Source organism: Xenopus laevis, chromosome 2L, assembly GCF_017654675.1.
Source record: "Xenopus laevis strain J_2021 chromosome 2L, Xenopus_laevis_v10.1, whole genome shotgun sequence".
Taxonomy (NCBI): domain Eukaryota; kingdom Metazoa; phylum Chordata; class Amphibia; order Anura; family Pipidae; genus Xenopus; species Xenopus laevis.
The window spans coordinates 172,961,113-172,987,052 of NC_054373.1; the positions used below are offsets into that span (position 1 = coordinate 172,961,113).

General features: G+C 38.1%; 1 protein-coding gene across 1 annotated transcript in view; it reads right to left on the minus strand.

The window, feature by feature from the left end:
* Positions 1-25,940, minus strand: part of LOC108707575 (contactin-5) — an 879,452-nt gene that overhangs the window by 178,501 nt on the left and 675,011 nt on the right. The window contains exons 11-14 of the mRNA XM_041582695.1: positions 25,138-25,319; positions 17,071-17,207; positions 13,911-14,040; positions 9,577-9,727 (exon numbers count right to left, since the gene is read on the minus strand). Of these exons, the coding sequence (XP_041438629.1) occupies positions 9,577-9,727; positions 13,911-14,040; positions 17,071-17,207; positions 25,138-25,319 (600 nt within the window). The remainder of the gene's footprint in view (positions 1-9,576; positions 9,728-13,910; positions 14,041-17,070; positions 17,208-25,137; positions 25,320-25,940) is intronic.

A 25,940-nucleotide genomic window follows, 5' to 3' on the forward strand; every position in this document is an offset into this window, starting at 1 on the left:
AAAAAAACTGGGGACAAAAGGTTTTTTTTTTTTAAATTGTATTGTTATTGTTTACAGATAAACTAAGCAAAATCCCAAATATTCATTCCATCCATATAGAGTTTATTTGGTGTTTACTGTTAAATCCTACCCATCCGTTAGATACCCCTGAACAACTCTGAGCTTTGTGCCTCCTATGTGAAAACATATCTGTCTATAATGTCCTCTGTCTATAATAGTATTTATTAAAGGCCCAGGTCTAGGCAATCCAACTTTTATGTCTATAAGCTTAACTGATTTGTTTTTAATATTGAATGTGAAACTTTATTTGTATTATAGTGCCCTGGTAGCAAAGTGGGTTTGTTATAAGCTTAACTGAGGCATATAACTGAGAAATATATTAATCTATATTTTGATAAACAGCTTCAACATAAAGCCTTGTTCAGTTAGGGGATGCTAAGAGTTTTGGTTCGCCAAATGCTTTGGGGCCACTGATTCCATATGTTTGTTTTTAAAAGTGATCAAAACAATTCTGACTTTAATTGGTATGGCCTTCTCAACAAGAGACGTATTCCCTAAATCTACTGGGTAGATGGCATTGGAAGGTGAGAATGTATAAAAAGGGCATAGGTTTGCGGAGGAGAGGGTCATTCTTCCACTTTGCAGAGCATTGAAATTCCCCATCTAGAATATGTTTTGGTCTCCAGTATTTAAGCAATATATTATTGAATTAGAGAGAGTCCACTGAAGGGCAACTGAGCTGAAAAAAGGTAAGGAGGGTCTCAGTTATGAAGAAAAATTGGCCAACTTAGGGTTGTTTATGGTAAAGAGAAGGCTCTTAAGGGGCATATTATAACCATGTGCAAATATAATGTAGGGGGTGGATAAAGAGGTTCCCCATTTACTATACATTCCCCACAGATTGTGCCCAAACAATCTGTGGGGAATAGTTTGTATGATTTCCAGACCAGTCAGACCAGTGAAGTCAGAATAATCATCAGGACATTTTCCATACCAGGGTGATCGGTCGCTTACTCGATCAGACAGGTTAGAAGATTTTGTTGGGTAACGATAATATCTCTGCATGTATTGCCTATTTGACAACATCAGTGGGTGACTATCACTACTATATGTTGGACAATTCTTGTCTATCAATTAATGGCCAGAACATCATCTGTTTTGTTCTTTTTCCTATTTTATTTAATATGAATGGTTAGTTGTAGATTGTTACATTGAAGCAAACAATCTTTTGTCATGCAAAGTTATGGCCAGCTTTAGTACAAGTTGATCCAGGGACTAGTCCTATTGCCATCTTAGAGTCAGGAACGAATTTGATTCCCCTCTAAGGCAAATTGAAGAAGCTTCAGAAGATTTTTTTGCCTTCCTGAGCAACTAGCAGTTAGGCAGGTTTTGAATAGATATAAAAGGTTGAACTCAATGAACATGTGTCTTTTTTGAACCTAAGTTCCTATGTTACTAACACCCTCTGGACATTCACCACCTTTCTCCTGCAGAGCTGGCAATCCACACACATTAGCTTGATTTATGACATATAACTCTTTGTACATAGAGAAGAGGAAAAAGAAGGGCTGAGGTAAGAATTACTGTGACCTTTGCTTAATTACAAATGATCAGCTAGACACAGCTTCATTTTAAATTACCCCCTGCACATTAGTAGGGATATTCTGTAGTACAAACCAGGTTGAAGGAACAGGTTTTGCCCTGTTTCAAAACTGCGGGTCTGATTGAATCTTCATCCTTTATTTTATGATGCGTTTTGCAGCATTCTAGACAAGTGATTTTCTGATAATAAATGCAATACCAGTTTGAAGTTTTTCCCCCAAAATTATTTCTAAGCAACTTTTTAAAGGCTAGACCCTTTACTGGGAAAGAGACGTGCCTATAAAATTTTAGCAAAAAAGCATTACAAATTATAAATATCTCTCCTTTGTTTTAACAAGTAAAATCTAATAAGGTGTTTAAATTCCTATTACAAGGTTGTCAGCACAAAATTAGTACACAATGGGTTTAGAGATGCATGTTGTTCAGAATTTAGCAAAGTGTGAAATCAGAATCAGACAAAAGGCTGAAACAGAGAACAATACAGAGGAGAACAATATAGGAAACATCATAAACAAATGAACAAAAACTTGGCTGAAATGTAAATCTCTTTCAAGTAAATGATGGTTCAGTGTATCAGCTGCATGACAATTATGGAAAATAAGGCATTACTATATTTAATTCAGAGACAGGGATTTAAATGCCTTATAGGACATTTAAGGAACAAAATTGCAAAAACAATCTGTTCTTCTGCAATTCTAATTTTTGCTGGTAGCTTATGATGGAGGCATTGATTGGTGTAATTTAAGGTATCCTAAACCCAGAACTAACTCCAAGGACCCAGTCATGGCTCACTCTTCTACCTATAGCAGACGCCTTTGGCTTCTGGAGGAGCCCTATGCTACTCAGATGCCGCCAGATCTTAATGTGAGAAGACCAAGGAGATAGTTCTGGGCAGGCTAGGGAACAGAAAAAGTAGTGGTAGGATGGAAAACGAGGAAGTACTTCATAGGTAATTGCACAATCTTAGGTGGTCCCTCACTCCAATATGTATTAGGTTTCTTCTCAACAAAGTAATGGCCACAGCAGCATAAAATAAACTCTGGAGATCAGCATGAAATAAACTCTGGAGAACCACAAGTGATAAAATAAACACACCGAATTTGCTGTGGTTCTCCGGAGTTTATTTTATGCTGATTGGGAAACGAGAAACATAGTCAGTAGCAAGACCCGGTCTTATCAGGCAATGCAATACTAGATCACAGGCCAGGGTCAAAACTCAAACAGAAACGCGGTACAGAGTCAGAATCTGAAGAATGGTCAATAACAGGCAGAGGTCAGTACAGATGGCAGGATAGCAAATTCAGGGACAGGCAAGGGTCAGGAACAAAGACCAGCCTTGAAAACACACCCAGGAACTATAGAAATAAACTTTACATTGGGCAATGCAAAAAGGGACATAGCGCCTTTAAATATTTGAACTTTGCGCCATGTGCGCAGCATCAAAGAAGAATCAGCGTGAAAAGCTGGGCTATTCCAGGTACCATCATGATTCTTCCTGAATATGTCTTTTCTTTCTAGTTTATCCTGCAGTTCTACTTAAACCCTAGAAGAGTTTCTGTAGACAAAGCTTGTGGTGGTCCAGAGTCTGGATATGACCATGGGTAGTCAAGAAGATGACATTTTCATGTGTAAGAGACTTGAATAAGTAGCAATAACCATACATTGGTAGCCTTGCAGTGCATTTGAATAAATTCACAAAACTGTGATGAAAATTAGGCGACGAAAAATCTGCCACGTCAAATAAATTTGGGCGCTCTCAGAATAGTCGCGAGCATAAAAATTGTTGTGCATCAAAATTATTTGGACAACCATTTGACAAAATACTCGCATGTATAAAAATGCGGGCGTTGAAATTGATGCACGTCAAAATAATTTTGACCCCCATCAACTTCAGATCGATTTGCGTTTTTTTCCCTGTTTCGCAAATTTTGCAGGAAATTTGTGAATTTTTCGGCAAAGCCAAATGGGATGAATTTGATCATCACTAACAGCCTCCAATTATTTCTCATAGAAGCATCTGAGTCCTCAGAAAATAAAGAATGAATTTTTAGCTATGTGCAAAAGATCCTTTTATGAATTGTTATCGGAAGCAATAAGAGACATACTAAGTTGAAAATTCCTATTCAGCAATTAAATTGCTGGGCTTCAAATGTCACTATCTAAATTAATTTTGCTTCCAATTGTCTTATTTTCCGCAGACTTGATACCATGTTTCTGTGACTTAACACAGACTCTACGAAACCTTGTGTGACTTTCCCAAAGGTCTGAAAAAAGTGCAGCCTGACCTAACTTTTAAAATAACACAGTGGTGACACATTTAACAATCAAGGAACTTGTCTAAAGAAGTAAACGGAACAGAAATAATTGAATAGTCTAGCTGCAAAAATAATAATTCTCAGAAGAACATCACATAATGTCACAGACAGCTGGCCATATGAGACATAATTAAACTGTACCGCTCTTTTCAGCCCATAAGCCAAAATAGATGGGCTCATTTACTAAGTGACTATAAAATCAGAGTAATCATCAGATACCAGAGGCAAAAAGACTTGGGCTGGTTAGTAAATTGCCTGCAAATTGGCACAACGTGCACCTGCTAGGAATGAGATGTGCCATATCTTTATATGAATTTAACTAGTTCTGCTATAGTAACAACTATACGCAATATGCAATGGAAGCTCTGTACTTAAGCTTGGTCAGGAGACCTGTTAAAGGAATTCTGTCATGATTTTAATGGTGTAGTTGTTATTATTAAATTACACTGTGTACATTAATTTTACCATTTAACATTTAATTCTTCAATAAATGTATTTCTTTAGTTGTAATATTGGTGTTTAGGCAGCCATCTCAGGTCACTGTGCCCGAGCATGTGCTTTCAGAAAGAGTCAGCACTTTACAATGGAATTGCCTTCAGATCAGGTATTCTTTCTCCTACTCAGTGTAAATGAAGGAGTCTTGACTTGGGTTAGCTGGACATGTATTTTTATGCATTTTTACTATTAAGTGCTGTACTCATATCTACCATTAGGTGGAGCATGGGAGCATTTGTAGCAATGCAGAACCGGGAACTGTTATCTGGTTATCTTACCATTGTTTTGCTGATGGGCTGCTGGGAGCAAAAGGGGGTGATATCACTACAACTTACAGTGCAGCAGTAAAGAGTGACTGAAGTTTATTACAGCACAAGTCACATGACTAAGGGCACCTGGGAAACTAACACCATGTCTAAACCTCATGTCAGATTTCAAAATGAAATATAAAAAAACAAAATCTGTTTTCTCTTTTGAAAAATTATTTTTCAAGGCAGGATTCTGCTGTAAAAGAATCCCTTTAAATACATGGTTGAGCCTTGTTTATCATGTACAGGTATAGGATCCCTTATCCGGAAACCTGATATCCAGAAAGCTCCGAATTACGGAATGGCGGTCTCCCATAGACTCCATTTTATCCAAATAATCCAAATTTTTAAAAATTATTTCCTTTTTCTCTGTAATAATAAAACAGTAACTTCTACTTTATCCCAACTAAGATATAATTAATCCTTATTGGAAGCAAAACCAGCCTGTTGGGTTTATTTAATGTTTAAATGAATTTCTAGTAGAATTAAGGCATGAAGACTCAAATTACAGAAAGATCCATTATCCGGAAAACCCCAGGTCCCGAGCAGTCTGGATAACAGGTCCCATACCTGTACTAACATAGGGCTAACTGCCAGATATAATTGCAAGAATAGCTGAGTGCAAATGGACATATTGTGTATGGAATTGTAATAGTTTCAATATTGTGTCTTTTATGGCTAAACAAAGTGAAATAATGTTTATTTTTGTACTTTGAACTTTGCACAAAACTCTAATCTTGCACATATTCTTGCAACTCTTGCAACTTTTGCACTCACAATATGGAGTGGAAAGAATAGTGTTTTCTATATGTAACTATTACCAGTATTCCATTATATGCTTTAGTGGTAGGTGAGATGGTAGGTGCACATTCCTTGGAATGGCCCTTAGCATGCGCATCATTCAGAGACAAGGAAGAGTTAGGGGCCATCATATAATAGAAGAGTGGGTGTGCTGGGCCAATGCTAAGTTGTTCCCCTTTAAGTATTGTACTGTATCTGATTAGACTCACTTTAGTGACTGCTTAATGCAGGGATCAGGTGCATGCCAAGAGCTGCCATTGTGTTTAAGAAGTTCCAATCCATATGTATGGATGAAATGGAAGCTCTTTGCATGGGATCAGTGAGTAGATCCTTTGGCAGCGCCGTTGGGGTGGAAATATTAAAAAACAAAGTGATGCCCCCCAGTCTAATCAAAGGTTTGTGGAGGGAGTCATGTCACTGAGGCTGAGGACCAAGGCTGGGTTAACATCACCATGAGCACCATGGACTGGGTACCAGAGAGTTTCCAGTGTGTTTGATAGGAAAACTATTACAACACATCTATATATACTGTATATATGATGAAACAGTCTGTACATTGCTACCTTCTTAGAACAGAGACATCAAATATCATCTCAGAAAATCCCACATGCACCATTATCATTTTTAGGAGAATGAGATATTTGATGTGTCTCTTCATTTGAGCACCACTATATTCTAGCATAGTTTAGTAGCAAAGTTTAATCTGCAGGAACCTATTTTAAGATGGCAGATTCAAGGGGACAAAGTAACTATTCATCACTTGCCTCCTGAGCTGCACAGAGACTTGTCTAACTTTATAGTAAGAAGTAGGAAAGCCTAGCAGAAACATATAGGACATCTGGGACCTTGAATTATATGTGTGCATATTAAATATAGATGTGGCAGTAGAATTTATTCGCAGTGATTAAATATATATGTGCAGGGGCATAAATATCTCAATCCATTAGAGATATTTTCTGAATAATAATCATATAGGCAGAATGACATGGCAGTCCCATTATTATTATTACTGTCTCTATCAATAGTAGTTCTACCACTGTAATAAACCTTTACCAAGAATCCCCTTATCCAGAAAGTTTATGGGAAGACCTTCTCCCGTAAAGTCTATTACAGTCAAATACAGTAATTACATTTTTTAAAGATAATTTCCTTTTTCTCTGTAATAATAACACAGTAGCTTGTACTTGATCCAAAATGAGATATAATTAATCCTTATTGGAGGCAATACCAGCCTATTGGGTTTATTTAATGTTTACATTTTTTCTAAAGTATGAAGGTCCATATTACAGAAAGCCCCAGGTCCTGAGAATACTGAATAATAGATTCCATACCTGTATTTTTATAATTCTATAGTTCCCTGAATAATTCCTTTGTAGTTATAGAGGGTCCAATTTGGGTGATTGCCCAGGACCCTGCAGATAGTTGTAGATAGAATTGTGGATTATAGCACATATGGTGTCTAGGGTTGCCAACTTTTCTGGAAAAAAATATCAGCCTTCCTATATTCTTGCCGTTTTTTCCTATTAATAACATTGGCATCAAGCATTATTTTTACCGGCCAGGCCGGTAAAATACAGTAGGACAAGGCAATGGTGTCCCATGCTGATTTATTATCAGTGTTGCTCAACCTGCAGTTCTTCATTTGGTGAAGTACAAAAACATCTGTAGAGTTAGTGGATAGACAGTCCTGCTTTATATAAATAACATGGCTTGCTTAGAAGGTCCTACATGAACCAATAATAGTGGACATAAGAAGGCTGATAGGTTAAATTAAATATGCTCCTTATTGGAAAATTATTATTCTTGTACAGATGCAATTGCAATGAATATTGCTGATTTGTGCTTGTCGATGATAAGACCCTACACAAAAGGGAGTACTGTATATCTGTAAAGGGTTTGGGATACACAAGGCCAGATAAACAACAGATGCAAAAGAACACAGATAAATGAAAGGACAATGTCCAGGTAAACAACAGATGTATGAGAACAGAGATAAATGAAATGTTATGTTTGCTTACACAGGTCATGCCAGCACTTTCAGCATTGACTCCATCTGGAATATCAAAGCGTTTCTACTGCAGTCCATAAAAAAAGGCTTTCTGGAGTATAAATAGATGGAGTGCCATAATTCAGCTACAGAGCCATATTGGTAATACAGAATTTAAAATGAGGTGCCTGACAGAGCAATATGATTGTTTTATACAAGTGTATTAAACATCAAGGCAAAGAACTCTTTGGCAATATTTTCATCCATGGCAAGCAGGTGGGAATCTACTGTTAACCCTGAGCAAGTATTGGAAAACCAAAATGTTTATTCAAAGAAAATCAGAGCTGTGTTTAGGAGTCCAATCAAACTGCAAACACTTTGGAACCTACAGATAATACTTAGAACAGCAGGTAAAATGACTATACATACAGTAGATAGGTGAGATGATGCCTACTCGAATGCTGAAACATTCTCAATAAAATCTAAATGTCTAATTTTAAAAATCCCTTTGTTTGGATGTTAGACCTCTTTAACTACATTCAGTTGTATAATGTCAGTTGCCCTCACTATCTGCTCTTCCTCTATACAGTATCTCAGCCAATGTATGCAGATTCTTTCTTAAGGTCCAGAAGCAGAAATCTGAAACTTGGTATGTCCTAGAGACACTGCTTCGCCTGCTGCCCTGTCCTGGTTCTATTCTTACCTCGCTAATGATTTCTTCAGTGTCTCCTACAATGGAGTATCATCTTCTCTCCTACTTCTTTCTGTTGGGGTTCCTCAAGGCTAAGTCCTGGGCCCCTTTTTATTTTCTCTCTCTATACTTCCTCCCTCAGCAAACTAATCAACTCATATGGTTTCCAATACAGCCTCTATGCTGATGATGCTCAGAACTATCTCTCCTCTCCTGAGCTCAACCCAGAGCTTTTAACTGGGGTCTCCTCCTGCCTGTAAATCAAACCTCCTGGACCAAACTCACAATTTTTTGAGAAATGGTTCTCTTTCCCCCAGCTAATACCTGAAACATCACTTATTAAATCACATCACTTTCACCTTACTATCATATCCAAAATATGATTATCACCTAGAATGCCGCCAAAATTGTCATTCACTATCATATCACATCTAGACTACTGTAACTCTCTATTAATTGGCCTTCCCTGCCAGAGACTGTCACCTCTCCAGTCCATAATGAACACTGCTGCCAGGCTTATACACATCAGCAACCCCTCCTCCTCTGCCATGCCAATCCCTGCACTGGCTTCCACTACATTTCAGAATAAAATTCCAACTAATGACCCTGACATTCAAAGCACTTCATAACTCTGCTCCTCCCTGCATCTCTGAACTCTAGAGACTCACCCAACTGCTGACTACACTCCTTTAATGACCTGTTCCTCAACTTTTCTCTAGTTACCTCCTCACACGCTCGCATTCAAGACTTTGTAGTCTCTCCAACAGTATGTCTGACTTTCTCCCAACCTTTTTGCCTTCAAAAGATTTCCTAAAACACACTTATTTAGAGAAGCCTACCCTCACTCTGTTTAGCTATCAAAAGCAATACCATATACTACATCTCTCTCACCTGCTTATTTCAGATCTTACCCACACCTTGTGTCTCATTCCCTTCCCCTTAAGATTGTAAGCTCTTTTGCACAGGCCCTTCCTCACCTTTTGTTCCAGTACTGGTCATTATGTATGTAACTCTGTATGTTCTATGTATGTAATTCATGTGATTTCTTTGTATAAACACATGTCTTATTCATCTCTATGACACTTCATACTGTTTTTTCCCAACGTGTGATGTGTGATCATACAGCTCATCTGGCTCCAACTTTTGTGGGGTTTGAATTTTATACATGTGGAGGCAAGGCTACAGTAAAAAAAAGGCCTTATATTGATACTAGTGCTCTTCTAATGTAGTGTAATGTAACCTAACAAGAAATCAGATGGACTGAGACCACCTAGAAGCTCTAGACAGGAACAAACAAGTCAGATCAAATACACACATAATTCTAATTCTGTAATAAATCAAGGAGATAGCTATTTATTAAAGTAAAAGAATTCTAACCTCTTGTTCTGCCTTACAGCTTTCTCCCCTTTCATCCAGGAGATGGACGGCTTTGGAGAGGCAGAAGGTTTGCATTCCAGAACTACTTCCTTGCCTTTTGTTATGACAACTGTTTTTTGCTTTTGGCTTAACTCAAATGTTGGCGGTGATGCTAAAATGATAAAAAAAAAACACAAATAGATTCAATTAAATTGATTAACAGATATAAGACATCACTGTTTGGTTTGTCAAAATCTAAATAAGCCTATCAAAGTAAACCCCTAGGCTTCTTCCATTAGCAATATCACTACCAACTGTGAAGACTACAGATATCTGCAAAGATTGCTGTACAAACATTTTTTCATATAGTGTAATCATTTGATAGTGTAGAGCTATGAAGGCATAGCAGCAGATATTTCCTTGGATGAGCAGCAAGGAGCCCACTCTAACCTCACATGTGAATCTGGCATAACAGTAAAACCCTCTAATTGACAATATTAGCCACAAAAAAAAAAAAAAATCCCATAGATAAAGGAGGAAGCTTAATTTCCCTACTGTAAAAAATGCAAAACAGTGAAGGCAAGATGAGAAACCTTCTAGGTAGAAATGTCCTCATTGGGATTAGATTCATTGGTCAGTGTTCTTTGCATATGTCATTGTGACTGCATTATGGCTTTGTGGTCATAAAAGGGCTATATAGACTTTCTACTGAAGAGACATTATGGACTGTTACTTAGAGTATACAGGATTTAGCTCCATGGGAATTTATCTAGCATGGGAACAAAGGTCCCGTGACCGTGAGCCACATCCAGATGTAAAAACAGTTGGGGAGCAACACAAGCATGAACAAAGTTGCGATTGGCTATTTGGTAGCCCCTATGTGGACTGACAGCCTACAGGAGGCTCTATATGGCAGTACACCTATTTTTTTATGCAACCAAAACTTGCCTCAAAGCCTGGAATTTAAAAATAAGAGACTGCTTTAAAGCCACTGAGAGCAACATCCAAGGGGTTGGTGAACAACCTGTTGATTATTTGCCACTGGTTGGGGATCACTCCCTATACTTGCCATCGTGGTCACCTATTGTGCCCAATTTATTAAATTATTTAATTTCAAGATACTTTTGAGATGGAACTGCATACTGAGCTGCAGGTGTTTCTTAAAGTGTCACAGAGAGACCCTTGTACTTAGGAGCATAGCATGACTGTTCATATGGCCAATGTGGTATAAAAAAAGAATGGGAAACTCTCTTTTCCTGAGAGCTTGTTCTAAACCATAGGAAAAGGAATCAATATTTCTAAAAAAAACTAGTCAACCCTAAATCTGATTTGAAATAACTTCTATTGCTTTGTTACATGTGCACTTTTGTCAAAACTAAAGTAAGTGACAGCACCCCAAACTATGAGCTTTGAATCAACACAAATAAAGATGGGATCTTCGCTGTGGTGGCCTTGGGCTAGTTCTAAAGCCCAAAATATTAAATGTAGCATGTATAGCCCAATGATTGATTGATCATTTCTTTCATTTAAATGCTCAGTTCTCCTTAAGTTGTCTTTTCCAACATAGTTGAATTTTTTTTTTATGAAGCATTGTAGCATACAAATATAGTGCAGTATTATCAGCTGGAAAATGCTACTGAAAGCACAGTGCCCTCCACTGGAAGGAAGAAATAGTTGTAGTTGCAGAAAGTACTTTAAGTAATAACAGCTTGCATACTTTTAGTTACCAGCAGCCTGCAGCTGGACATCTTTAAACAAATAACATTAAGTACAGGCCCGGACTGGCAATCTGTGGGTTCTGGCAAACGCCAGAGGGCATAGGCGGAGGGTGACTTTTTTATTTGGGGAGGCTAAAGTTGACCATACACAGACTAACTTACAAGGGGATTTGTATAATGATTATCAACCCAATAACCACTCACAATTCCCACTCATTTCAGTTAATAAATACTAGGGATGCACCGAATCCAGGATTCGGCCTTTTTCTGCAGGATTTACATTTGGCCGAATTCTTCTGCCCGGGGGAACCAAATCATAATTTGCATATGCAAATTAGGAACGGGGAGGGAAATCGTGTGACTTTTTGTCACAAAATGAAACGGTTTCCCCTTCCCACCTCTAATTTGCTTATGCAAATTAGGATTCAGATTCGGTTCCGTATTCGGGCTAATCTTTCCCAAAGGATTCAAAATAGTGGATTTGGTGCATCCCTAATAAATACCCTCTGATTTACTACTACCTGTGCAGGAATAACTGTATTATGGGCAATCAGAAAATATTCTGTGGTGTTTTGTTGCCCAACGTGCATATAAAGTGGCATGGTAGCACTCACTGAAGGGCAGACAATAAGGGGGTTATTTATCAAAATCCAAATTTTTGGATTTAAAAAAAAAAAATGCATGATTTACCCTTATTTATCAATAATAAACCATGAAAAAATCAGATCAACAAAAACCTTTTTTGGATTGTCGCACGAAAACAGCATCTTTTTGGATTGTCATGTGAAAAATCCATATTTTTTCGGATCCGAAGTCCGTAAAGTCAGACAATATCTTCAGACTTTTTGCAGCCTCTGGGTATAATACTGTACATCTCGAAAAATTGGAAAACGTTGGAAAAAGTGGGTAATGGCACCCCAAGTACATTACATACTTTGAGAGGCAGTGCTTACACGCCGAGTACATTTGTGCACTGGTATAGAAGCACAATAATAAGGCACATCTATCATTTTAACCTTTTATATAAATGAAATTTGCCTGACTGACTTCCCAACCAACTGATCCAATCCAGTGAATAATCCCAGTGGATAATTTCATAACAGGCATATTATATATAGTGAGTAGCAGTAGGCAGTGACACACATAATGGTACACCAGGCACATTATCTAATGGATGCAGAAACATTAGGGTTAGATGGATCCAGCCCCCCTGAACACTGGGTAACATAAATGCTGTGCAAATTGTATTTATCATGCCACCAGATAGCAATGAAGGATAAATCCAATGCTAATGCCATCTGTATGAAGTACCTCAGTAAAATTATAGGTTAAGTTATAGTTTCTTGTAAAAGAGACTCAGTACATGTATAAGGTAATTTCATGTATAATACACAAAAGCCATGAATATCTTGTAAATTATATCCTTATAAACGGTGAGTTCTGATGTCATCAGTTATAAACGGAGAGTTCTGATGTCATTTCTGTCACATGACTCACTGAAACTTGTGTATTATAATAAATAAAGTACCCCCAGTTGCAAAATATGAGGATATTAGAAGTTACCTTGGAGTTCCATGACCTGTATAAAAACATGGTCATGAAACTCCTCGCTGACTTATAATATCCTTATATTTTACAAGAGGGGGTACTTTATTCACTATATATTCTCCACAGATCAGGATGAATGAATACTGCATTCAGCATTAACCCTTATCTTGCCCATATGTGTTAATCTGCTGTACATACCTATCACTCTACCCTTTTAGCAGCTATCTTGTATTTATAGCTTTTAATATGAATTTAAACCAATGTTTAATCCACATGGGGAGGGTTTGCTATGGCATGAGAAGGGTTAATGCTGGTATGGTGGGAAAAGTTAGAATGCCGCAAACACATATAAACAAGATTATCAAAGCATTTGCCTCCTTAAGGTCTAAAACTGGCATTATTTATAGAACTAACAGTGGAGTGGGGTGTAGGGCTGATTACCTGTGTCAGTAGCAGAAATGTAATAAATCTCTGTGACATCTCCTCTCCATGCTGCTGGTTTTGCCCTCAAAGTCTAAGTGCAGGAATTGGATTGGTTGGAGGGAGGCTCAAAGCTAACCTTCAAGCCAATCAAATTGCTCAGAAGTAGTACCGGGACTTAAACTCTCAGGGCAAACCAATCAGCATGCAAGCTTGCCTAAATGAACGAAGATGCCTGATTGCACTGCAGTGACACGGCCAGAAAATACAGGGGGCCCGGCAAACTCCTCCCATGCTTCTCACCACACAGTCAGCAAAGGTCAGGGAAAAGGGTTTTAAATGTTGTTTTCCTCCGTTTTTTTAAATTTTTATTTATTACTTTACTTTACACTAATAAAAGTGTCAGACAGGTTTGGGGAGGCTTAGCCTTCCCTAGCCTTATAGAAAATCCGCCTATGCCAGAGGGGCTGCTATAAGGTGCCATAGAAAGTCAGTATTTAGTGGGCTTGTGGGGGCTGCTTGGGCCTCTGTGTGTGCTGATTGGGCCTCTTTGTACCTGAAATGGCAGGGCCTATTTTAATTCTCAGTCCGGACCTGATTAAGTATATCCTATATGTCCCACTTCCCCACATTACAGTATTTTTACTAGGGCAGACCACAGCCACTTACCTAAAACCTTGAGCTCGGCACTGCCATAGATAATCCCATATATATTTTCTGCCAAGCACTGGTACATTCCTGCATCCGACTGATTCACATTGTGGATTGTCAGCATTCCATTAACCATCTCAATCCTGTTCTGTAATATAAGATAAAACTCTGTTAATCCAGCCACATATAGTACAAGTGCCGTTTCTAATTCTAAAACAAATGAGTCACCAACATTTACTCTATGTTAAGCTTTACTATTAAAATGATTATGGTTATAATTTGTATTAACTTGTGCACTTGCACAATCAGGGCAAGACATAATCAGGACTTTACTCGCAATCAAGTTTTTCCGATTTATTAAATGTTTCAAATGGGTTAATTTTAATCACTGTGGGAAAATGTAACCATGTTATTAAAATAATCAGTTAAAAATTTCACAAGGAACACAGGGAAATGAGAGGAGAAACGCTATATTCATTTTTGCACAATGCACTTGTAATGTATGGTATCCCAAAACCCAGAACAAACTCCAAGGTCCCTGTCAGGGCTCACTCTTCTGCCTATAACAGCCGCCTTTGGCGTCAAAATAAAGAATGTGCACATTTTGATGCGCGCTTCAAGGAGAAAGCGGTGGCAGGTACCCTTAAAGCAGTATAGTAATGTGAAACCCATTATCCAGAAAGCTCTGTATTACAGAAAGGCCCCATAGACTCCATTTTATCAAAATAAAAAAAAAAATACTCTTTCTGTATAATCATTACCTTGTACTTGTTCCAAACTATCTAATCCTTATTCAAAGCAAAACCAGCCTATTAGGTTTATTTAATGTTTTCTAGAAGACTTATAGTGGTGGCAGACGTGGCTACAGACGCCTGGCGACAAATCACCTCTTTTTCAGGCGACTAATCTCCCCTAAATGCCTTCCCACCGGCTAGAATGTACTTTGCCGGCGGGATGGCACTCGGATCGATTCTGCTTTCCAAAGTTGCCTGAATTTTCCTTGTGAGGCAACTTCAGAAAGCGAAGTGTTCGGAGTAGGGATGGGTGAATTTGACCCGAGCGAAAAAAAATTTGACACACTACTCCATACAAGTCTATGGGTGTCATTTTTGTGGCGAAACAAGGCCCTAGTTCCGAGTGCCATCCCGAGTGCCATCCCAAATGCAATTTACATTCTAGCCTGGAAGGCATTTAGGGGAGATTATTCACCCAAAGAATAGGCGATTTGTCGCCGGTCTACTAATCTCCCCCAGTAGTCACATCTGCCACCACCCTTAAGGTATGAAGATCCCTTATCCAGAAAATCCCAGGTACTGAACATTCTGAATAGCAGGTCCCCTACCTGTAGCCAAAATAATCTAGTAAACCACAGCAATCAATTAGCAAGTAGCATATATAGCAAACATCTGCTTGGTTGCTATGGGTTACTAGACCTGGCACAAACTTTGCCACTTTAATAGCATTACCCTGTAAAATTTTAACCTAGGTGTATTGTGTATAGTGCTCATTTTCAAAGAACTTTAGATTATCTAAAATGAAGGCAAAAAACCCCCCACAAAACAGTAACAAAAATTGTTACTTCCTGCTCAGTGAAGGCTACACCGATTCTTAGGATTGATTCTCATGGGTTAACAGTATATGAATATTCCCTGGAAAACAGATTAAGCAGCTGTTGCCTGCACTGTGCAAAGCTGACAAGCTCAGCTATAATGACATATTTCTCTGGGGCTAAATGTCACAATTGCACAATACTTATCCATTTCTCCAGTGTAATACCGTTTTCTCATGAGAAGCTTAGAAGCAAAGATGCAACATGGCATCTTTATTATACCAGTTTGCAGAGAGATTCAAATCCGCATCTTAGTGAGGCAGAAGTAAAGCAGAAGGGTACAAGTGCTGCACATTGGTATTCTAGTATTCCATAGGGAAAAAGAATAGCATGAGTTGTGATGCTATAACGGGTGAGCCGGCAAGGAGTAGAAGACAATACAAATGAAAACAAAGATTTCCAAAGTAGATGTCACCTTGAAGCTCCATGACCTGTATGTATATTGAGTTTGTCGGTGACTTCTACTATCCAGGGAGTATATTATTCCCTTTATAACCATGTTTATATTTTGTAGCTTAGGGAATGACTTCCCTTATACAGCCTAAATCAAAAAGACCCCGCCCCAGAATCATATGCTAACAGGTCTAGGGCCTGCAGGCCAGGATTTGTGTCCAGTGAATCTTCTTGTCAACATTTATTAGCACAGAGCTTGGGCACCAGAGCTTTTCTGATTTTTTGGTGAACTTTATACTACTCTAAACTGATCTTTATTATAGTTAATGAAGATTTTAGACTTGAAGTGCAAAAAACAGTGTCTCTGGGGGCTGATTTACTAGCATTTGGATGTCTATTTTTTTCACAAATCATATTTTTTGTCTAACTGTGTAAAAATCACAAAAAACTCTAAAACAAAACTTTGCCAAGTAAAAGTAGCCAAGGTCCGATAAAAGTCAATGGGAGCTGATACTATTGGACCTTTTTTAGCCTTTTAGCATTTTAGAGGTATTTGGATTTTATTTTTGTTAGAGGGTTTTTGTATTTTTTAGGGTATTGTTCATTTTGTTCTTACTTTCTACATTCAGATCTTTTAATATCTTTCACTTTCATAAAAGTTTCAATACCACCAACATTTGACCTTTAATAAATGGGCCTCTAAGTGGCCAATTTACCATCATTCGAATTCCTTTTTTTTTACGAATCATACTTTTTTCTCAAAAAATCTGTTATTTTTATTTTTCTAAAACTCTAAAAATTAGACATTTCTTAAGTGTAAAAACCACGAAAAATTAAAGCTGCTGAAATCCCATAGAAGTCAATGGGAGCTGTACTGATACTATTGGATCTTTTTTAAGCCTTTCAGATTTTAAGAGAATTTTCTCCCCTAGTAATTGTCCAAAAACCTTGAATTTTTACAGGTTTTAGAGGTTTTCATATACAATTTTAGCTCACTGTTATATTTTTTATATAAGGATCTTTTAATAACTCTCCTAGAATTTGTGATTTTAGAGAAAATTGGTTTGAAAAACTTTGAAAACCACTAAAATGTGACCTCCAATAAATAGGCCTCCACCAGATCCTTGATTGGTTCTGTATTTGCATTTTCAAACAATTTCTCTAATAGTACTGTACCTGTGGCATCAAGGGAAGGCCATTCTTTAGCCAACGATATATAGGCCTTGGCTTTGCTTCTGCCTTGCATTCCCAACGGAGCTGGTCTCCACTATCCAACTGGGTGTCATTAATCTTCTCTATCCACTGAGGCTGTGCTGAAAAGAGAAAAGTAATTTCCAACATTTAATGAAGTAGGAATGAAAATATATACTTCTGAAACTATTTAAAGGGAAATTGGATTCTAAATTGAATTTATTTGACATATTTGGTTTGACCACAATAGAATCACTTTGGAAACTTTATATGCATTCAATGTTAGCTTCGAGCAAATGTCCAGACAACTTGGTTAGTATAGGGAACTCATAAATAAAACCTAATATGTCTTAAATTTCCTAGTTCCTTTATTAAATGTGCTGTTTCAGGAGCAAATGCAATTAAATGAAATTGGGTTTTACTGAATTTCTCACGGTGAGTCAATAAAGCATTCACTTTATGTTTTTTAAACAAAATACTATACTTTCATTAAAGAGGAAATTTCACTACCATCATGTATCAACTCAATAGGATTTAGTCAATTGTAGACAGCCTGGTTGAATCTCAACTAACTCAAAAGCTCTACTAATAAGTCAGTAGCAGAACCAAGAAGACTAATGGGCTTTTAGAGCCGTTGTATTGATGAGAATCCCAGCCATAAGATGTGGCCCTTGAAGCCCATGTAATCAAACTGTTGTTTGCTGAACCATATCACTAGTTCCATCCTGAGCACTGGTTAAAGATGTGAAGAGGACCAGGGTTCTGGAGCCTAAACAAAAGTGATAAGTGCTTAATTAGACGATTGCTTGGTATGGAGTAAAAACTAGTGATGGGCGAATTTATTCGCCAGGCATGGATTAGCCGGCGGCAAAATTGTTGCTCGTCAAAATTGTTACACGTCAAAATTATTCGGGTGCCCATTGACTTCGAAGCATTTGGACAAAAGAATATTGTGTGCAAAAATTGTCGCTCTTGTCAAAATTGTCTTGCGTCAAAATTATTTTGACACATTTCGCAAATTTTTCGCAGCTTTGCTAATTTCTCAGCGAAGTGAAATGGGACTGATTCTCCCATCACTAGTAAAAACACATTGTGCATTGTCATGCCTTCATCCTGAGAAACAATGCCACTAGACTGATACACATCTGATAGACCATGAGTTTGTGGTCAGCTAAGTGAGGCATACAATCACAAGTCTGTACTAGAGTAGGGAACTGGTAAATGTATCCCTATTTACTTGGCATTCCTCTAAAAAGTGGGCACAAAGGGAACACATTTCCTGAGTCACTCCTAGCTATGCCAGGTTTGGTTGGTAGATGGCGCTGTGTTATGATATATAATGCCTGAGCCATGAGGATCCTGTTAGAGGCTTTTGCCAGGGATGTTGCCTGTTGAGCCTTCCATTGAGCCATCATTAGTCAGGACTTAGAAGGGGTAGCTAGATCCTGTAATAGTCTCTCTAGGAGAGAAAGCCAGATTAGGGCTACCAGCGTTGGCTCCACTGAGGAGTGATTGAAAATCCCAAGGGCATTGTTGCATAGTCAGGTAACCACAGACAGGTAATAGGGACTTAGATAAATCCTCACTGGATTTCCCATAAGAAGGGTCCCCAGAGGAGATATGAGAAACTGTGGGTAGCCTGATATTCCCCTCTCAAGCACTATTAGAGGGAAGACTCTACAATTGGTCTGCATTGTGAGTATGTATGGACTATTACACCATGGTTGTCTTCTGTATCATTGCTCTTGGATCTGTGTTAATACATAAGTTCAGTTATTGTTCAAGAACCACCGGCGCCCAATTATTGCTTACAGTCACAGTTGTACAACACTCTGCATGGTTGCAAGGGCTCACCCCTTGAGTAGTGCAGGTGTCAGTTGGCACCATTATTAGGGTAAAGCTACATGATAGAGTAACAGGGCTGCTCAATTTACTATAGCCTTACACTATTATTGTCATTGTTCATCTAGACCTATTTATGAGATGTCAGTGGTAGCACCTTTTAGACCAAATCCTAAATAAATAATAGGCTTTTTTCTTAGGCAAATCCTTCATGGAGCAATAGTTGGTAATACTTGTGGATAATGTAATTAGCTGTTGTTAGCAATGGTAAACAGTAGTTTTTTTCAGTATTAAAAGGGGTATAGATTGATGGAAGAAAGGGCAGTTCACCCCCTTTTCAAAGCACCAGTAAGAGCACATATAAAATATGCATAACAGTTTAGGTCACTCAAAGAGGAGCTTAATAATATAGAGAGAGAGCAATTTGACAAAGTAAATGAAGGGCATGGACAATCTCAGTTATAACAAAAGGCTGGCTTAGGACTGTTCAATTTGGAGAAGAGTCACTTAAGGAAGGATATAATCACTATGTATTAATATATAAGGACTCTATATAATAAACTCTCTGGTGCCTTATTTACCAGTAGATCTTTTCAGAGGACAAAAGGGCATCCTTCAGATTGGAAGGAAGGAGGTTTAAAGAAGCTACGTATATGGAAGGTGATTTTGGTAATAATTGTTACATAATTCTTTATTTTTTTTTCTTCATCAGCAATCAATGCTTTTTATTATTATTAACACTATTCCAACAGTTTTGTGTTTCCTCTCTGACAACAAAAAATAGTATTTATAAATAAAAGGTAATTTCTGCAGTCAAGAATATCTTGCACGTTTACCTTCAAAACATTATGCTGTCCCCACCCTGAAGCACTGTAGCTTTCACAGCAGAAAAATAAACTATATTCATGGAAGTGGAATTGATAAGCTGATGAAGAGATGCCTGCTTTAATTGCTCAGCTGGTGGTAAAATCTGCCAGTAGGGTCATGTTCTGAACAGCATTGTAGAAACTAAGTAGCCTTGAGGTAGCCTAAAAAAAGGAATAGTAGATGGAGGAAGAACTTGACATGGTCTTCTGCTGGAGACCATAATTGCTCTTTAAGGTAAAATAAGATGAACCTGTATGGAGAGGTGTACCTCTTGTGACCTTGGCTGAGAGAAGAAGAGGATTACCATGGCCAGTAAAGCCACTATAAAGGTCAAAAGAAAAACTCTTGACTGACTGCGAGATTGTCTAATGCTAAAATGGTACAAACAATAAAGAGAAACTGAAGTGATAGGGATTGATGCGTGCCTCAGAGAGCACTGACATTCTCTAAATATATATATAAAAATAAAGGCTAAAACAATGAACATTTAACTAACACTCTTCTACTATCTGGGTGCACACACAGGGGGTTATTTATTAAAGTCTGAATGCCAAAAACTCTATATAAAATCTGAATTTTAAGTGGAAATAAACCTAATATTTTTCAATATGGAAGGATGGAAAAAGTCAGAATCTGAAAATCCAGTATCTCGGACCTACCGAGGTCTCTATCCTATCTGGAAGTTTCTGTGGTCTGCACTGGAATTAGCCTGAAAATTTCAAACTTTTCAGGCAAAAATCCAAAAAATGTGTGTTTTTCAGGGAAACAGCCAGAAAAACTGGTGTTTTCGGGAAAAAAGCCTGAAAAAATTGAGCGATTTGAGAAAAAAACTCAATTTTTTCGAGATTTATTATACCCCGAGGATGGGAAAAGTCAGAATTGGAAAATCCAGTATCTCAGACCTACCAAGGTCCCTATGCTATTTGGAATGTTCTGTGGTCTGCACTGGAATTTGCGTGAAAATCTGAGCTTAGCTATTTCACCCCAACATCCTTATCTGTGGGTATATAAAGTCTAGCCCTCTTTACAGTCATTGCCTGAACATTAGCTACTGTTGGACCACTGTGGCCTGGCCCTAGCTCCAGTTCCTGTGGTCTTCCCACTCTTACTCCTTGTTTCCAGCCCTGTCTTCGCTGACTCCTCCTGCTCCAGTCCTCCTGCTCCAGTCCTCCTTATCACCCCTATCCTAACCTGGTTCTGTGCACGAATTGTCCCGTTCTGTCCCAGAGTCTTCATCCTAGTTCTGATCTGGTTCTACTCCTGCACCATCTTGACTCTTTTCCCTGCTTCATTCCTGTCTATATCCAATCACAGATTATTTGCCCTCTCTGTCCATTTCCATCCAGTCACAGATTCTTTTCCAAATCAGTCCCTTTCCATCCAGTCACAGATTTTTCACATTCTTCATCGGGTTCCTGTCCACACAGTATCAGCTCCTTCCTGAAGGATTTACCTTCTCTACCTACCTAGTGCCTCCTACCAGTCCCTGACACATGCTCGTGTGTGTGTGAATGTGATAAGGACCTTAGATTGGTAGCTCCACTGGGGCAGGGACTGATGTGAATGATATAATCTCTGTAAAGCACTGCCAAAACAACCAATAGTCGGCATGATATAATAAAGTACTGGTATGGGATCCATTATCTGATAACCCATTATTTACATAGCTCAAATTATAGGAAGGCCATCTCCCACTGACACAAATTTAATCAAATACAGGTATGGGTCCTGTAATGTTATCCAGAATTCTCAGGACCTGGGGTTTTCTGGATAACAGATCTTTTTGTAATTTGGATACCTAAAGTCTACTAGAAAATCATATAAACATTAAATAAACAAAATAGGCTGGTTTTGCTTTCAATAAGGATTAATTATATCTTAGTTTGGATCAAGCACAAGCTACTGTTTTATTATTACAGAGAAAAAGGAAATCATTTTAAAAAATCTGGATTATGTGGATAAAATGGAGTCTATGGGAGATGGTCATGCTGTAATTTGAAGCTTTCTGGATCCCATACCTGTAATTCAAATTTTGAAAAATAATTTTCTTTTTCTGTGTAATAATAAAACAGTAGCTTGTACTTGATCCCAACTAAGATATAATTAATCCTTATTGGAGACAAAAAAAACTATTGGGTTTATTTAATATCTAAATTATTTTTAAGTAGACAACGAATGAAGATCCAAATTATGGAAAGATCCCTTATCCAGAAAAACCCAGGACCCAAACATTCTGGATAACAGATCCCATACCTGTTAAACAATAAAAATAACAGATAAATGACTTGCCTGCATAAAGATAAACCCTGAGCTATTAAAGGATTTGAAAGACTAGAAAGACTTCTGTGATTTTAGTTTGAAATGACCAAAACCACTATGAGACGAAATCAGCTAAAATACACACTCGTCAGTATATCTATCAAAGTGTTCTGAAAGGACAGCAGCACATTTTATTTATTGTTTTAATATTCTATTTGATAACCATTTTACACTTACATGTACCCTGCTGTTTATGTTTTGTGGATTTGCTTATTAATTAGTTTGAAACTCGACAGGGCAAAAAAACAGCTTGTCCTTGTGTGTGTAGATATTTATGCACTGGTCATGTTGTTATTGTATTAATCCCAGTACTGTCATTTGTTATTTTACAGAGCACTGCATTGTTGGTGATGCTATATCAATAAAAACACATACACTAGAAGGAACTCATCCATGTGTCCTTACTCTTTACAGTTTAATCAGATTTACTGATGCTCATGTCTCCATCAGGGTTACTTTGCAAGATCCCTGTTCATTCTACCAACTGTATCCCTGAGCACTTGATGGCAACTTAAGGTGGCCATACACGGGCAGATAAAAGCTGCCCCACGACGGGCTTCCCCGATCAAGATCTGGCTGAAAGTCGGCCAGATCTCGATCGGATGGGACGAAAAACCCGTCGGATCGCGGCCGCATCTGTTCATTGATGCGGTCCCGCGATCCGACCCCGTTTCCCATGCATTAGGATCCGATCGTTGGGCCCTAGGGCCCACGATAGGATCAGCCCGATATTGCCCACCTCAAGGTGGGCATATCGGAGAGAGATCCGCTCGTTTGGTGACATGGCCAATCGAGCGAATCTCTCCGTGTATGGCCACCTTAAGCCAGCATTAATTCATGTTGATGACAAAACAGTCCTAATGGTTTGTTTTTATTTATACAGGTATGGGATCAATAATCTGGAAACCCATTATCTAGAATTTACGAGAAGGCCATAGGCTCCATTTTATCCAAATAATTACATTTGTTCAAAATGATTTCCTTTTTCTCTGTAATAATAAAACAGTACATTGTAGTTGATCCCAACTAAGATAGAATTAATCCTAATAAGTTATTGCATGCAAAATAATCCTTATAGGTTTATTTAATGTTTAAATACATTTTTAGTAGAATTAAGGTACAGAGATCTAAATTATGGAAAGATTAGTGATGGGCGAATTTCTCCCATTTTCCGGCAAAATTCACGAAACGGTGAAAAATTCATGAAACCGCAAATTTTGAAGCCGTCGGCAAAATTCTTTTGATGGTGGCGACAATTCCGACGCAAGCGACAATTCCGAAGTGGGCGACAATTTGATGCACATTAAAGTCAATGGGTGCTTTTAATTGTCGCTGGCGTCAATCTGGTATTTTCCAGCTTGATAGATGGGAGTTAGGTCAACTTTGTTTTAATAACATTTTTTAAAAATTTGCGTTTTTGTAAATATGTATGGAGATCCAAATTACAGACAGATTCATTATCCAGAAAACCCTGGGTCCAGAGTATTCTGAATAGCAGGTCCCATAACTTTAGTATTTATTTAGTTGATTTAAGAATATAAGACCTGAGAACAAATCACTGTGGGGCACATTTACTTAGGGTCGAATATCGAGGGTTAATTAACCCTCGATATTCGACCGACGAAGTTAAATCCTTCGACTTCGAATATCGAAGTCGAAGGATTTACCGCAATTCGTTCGATCGAAAGAAAAAACGATCGAATGATTCAAAGGATTTTAATCCATCGATCGAACGATTTTCCTTCGACCAAAAATTTGTTAGAAAACTTATGGGGACCTTCCCCTATAGGCTAACATTGAAGTTCGGTAGGTTTTACTTGGCGAAGTAGGGGGTCGAAGTTTTTTTTAAAGAGACAGTACTTCGACTATCAAATGGTCGAATAGTCGAACGATATTTAGTTTGAAACGTTCGATTCAAAGTCGAAGGTCGAAGCAGCCAATTCGATGGTCGAAGTAGCCAAAAAAATCATTTGAAATTCTAAGTTTTTTTTATTCTATTCCTTCACTCGAGCTAAGTAAATGTGCCCCTGTGAGTATTTCTGGTAGATCCACGTCTTTTGTTTGTTTGTGCCCTCTGCATTGTTTCATTGCTCATTCTTTTTCTTAATTATTGCCTGGTATCCACATTTTCCTTCATTACACATAGGAATGGTCGCCATCCTAATGATACACTGTGGGAGACAGCGACTGGTGAAATCTGTAACCCACTGGGGAAGAAAAGAGTGTGGGGGAAGAACATAGGTGATTAAAAAAGAAGAAGCAACACAGTCTCCATGATTAAAAAGGTAACAAGAATAAATACAAATATCCCATGGAGAAATGATATGGCAAATCAAGGCAAAAGAAATGTATACGGTGTACTGTATATACAAACACACACAATTGCAATGCGTAGAAAGCTAAAAATCTCCTGCAGCAGTGATAGCTATTTAATGAAGACAATCATGAAATTCTCCCCTCGTCCTTCTGCCTTTTTCACCTTTCTTCTTTATTTATTTTTTTGCAGTTCATTACCTCATTCCCATGAAGAGCGAGGGAAGTGTCATGCTGGGAAGGGTCGTGCTGAGCAATAAGAATGACAAACACAGTGTCCCCAGCAGAGCGGCTTTTGACTCTTTTTTTTGCTGCTTGAGTCTAACATGAAATAACCAGACCAGGTAGTTGGAATCCTACCAGCAGCCCATTATACTGTATACTGTATATAACTGATATTGTCCTTCTTTTTCCCAGCTTTGCGAAGAATAGGGATTTATCTGGTGGGCTCTAGAGACATCTAAATCACTAGAGGGCACTCATAAAGGACTAAAATCAGACCCAGTTGGCGTTTACAGTAAGAAAAACCTAAATAACTATGATAAAAATCTTTTTTTTTTATCTTTGTTTTGTATTATTCAACCTATATACAGAGGGATGTAATAAAAGTAATCCATGGGGGGAAAAATCACAAACGTTGTGCTTCATTATAAAGTTTGTTCCTTGTAATAAAACTCAACAGAAAAAATTGTAATTTTAGGGAGCACTTACTGTAAACTTGGAGTTGACCTCGAAAAGCATTTTTGCCTCGAGAATTCTCTGCTTTACATTCATATGTGCCGGCGTCTTCCAGTTGCACATTCGGAATCTCAAGAACTGCCTGGGCTTTTCTTAAACGAGCCTTACTAGGAATGAAGCCGCTCACTTTTCTCCATGATATTGTAGGAACAGGGCTGGAAAAGTTAATATGATCGTGTGTTATCCATTTTCTTACGGTTTCTTGTCACTTAAGTAATTCTTTGTTAAAATAAATTGGCATATGCAAAGGCTAACACTTTGGGGGTTATTTATCAAGCTCCGAATATCCAAAAGTCCGATGGTCTAAAAACTCAGAATCTGAAACCATGACATCTAAAAGCTCTCGAGGTCCTGTATAAGTCAATGGCGAAGGTCCCAGTTCCTGCGCTGATGTTCGTACCGATTTCCAATGATTTCAGGGGGTTTTGTTGCAAAAAACTCCAAAAAAACTGCCGGTTTGCGGAAAATTCTGAACAATTCGGAGTTTTCGGTGAAAGCTCCGAAGTTTGCCTGACCCTATTTTTTTGGGCTGTTTTCTTCATAAATAAGGTCCATTTGGGAGTTCGGAGTTGCTCGAAGTTTGATATTAGAAATACAGGTATGGGACCTGTTATCCAGAATGCTCGGGACCTGGGGTTTTCCGGATAACGGATCTTTCCGTAATTTGCCTTAAGTCTACTAGAAATTCATTTAAAGATTAAATAAACCCAATAGGCTGGTTTTGATTCCAATAAGGATTAATTATATCTTAGTTGGGATCAAGTACAAGCTGCTGT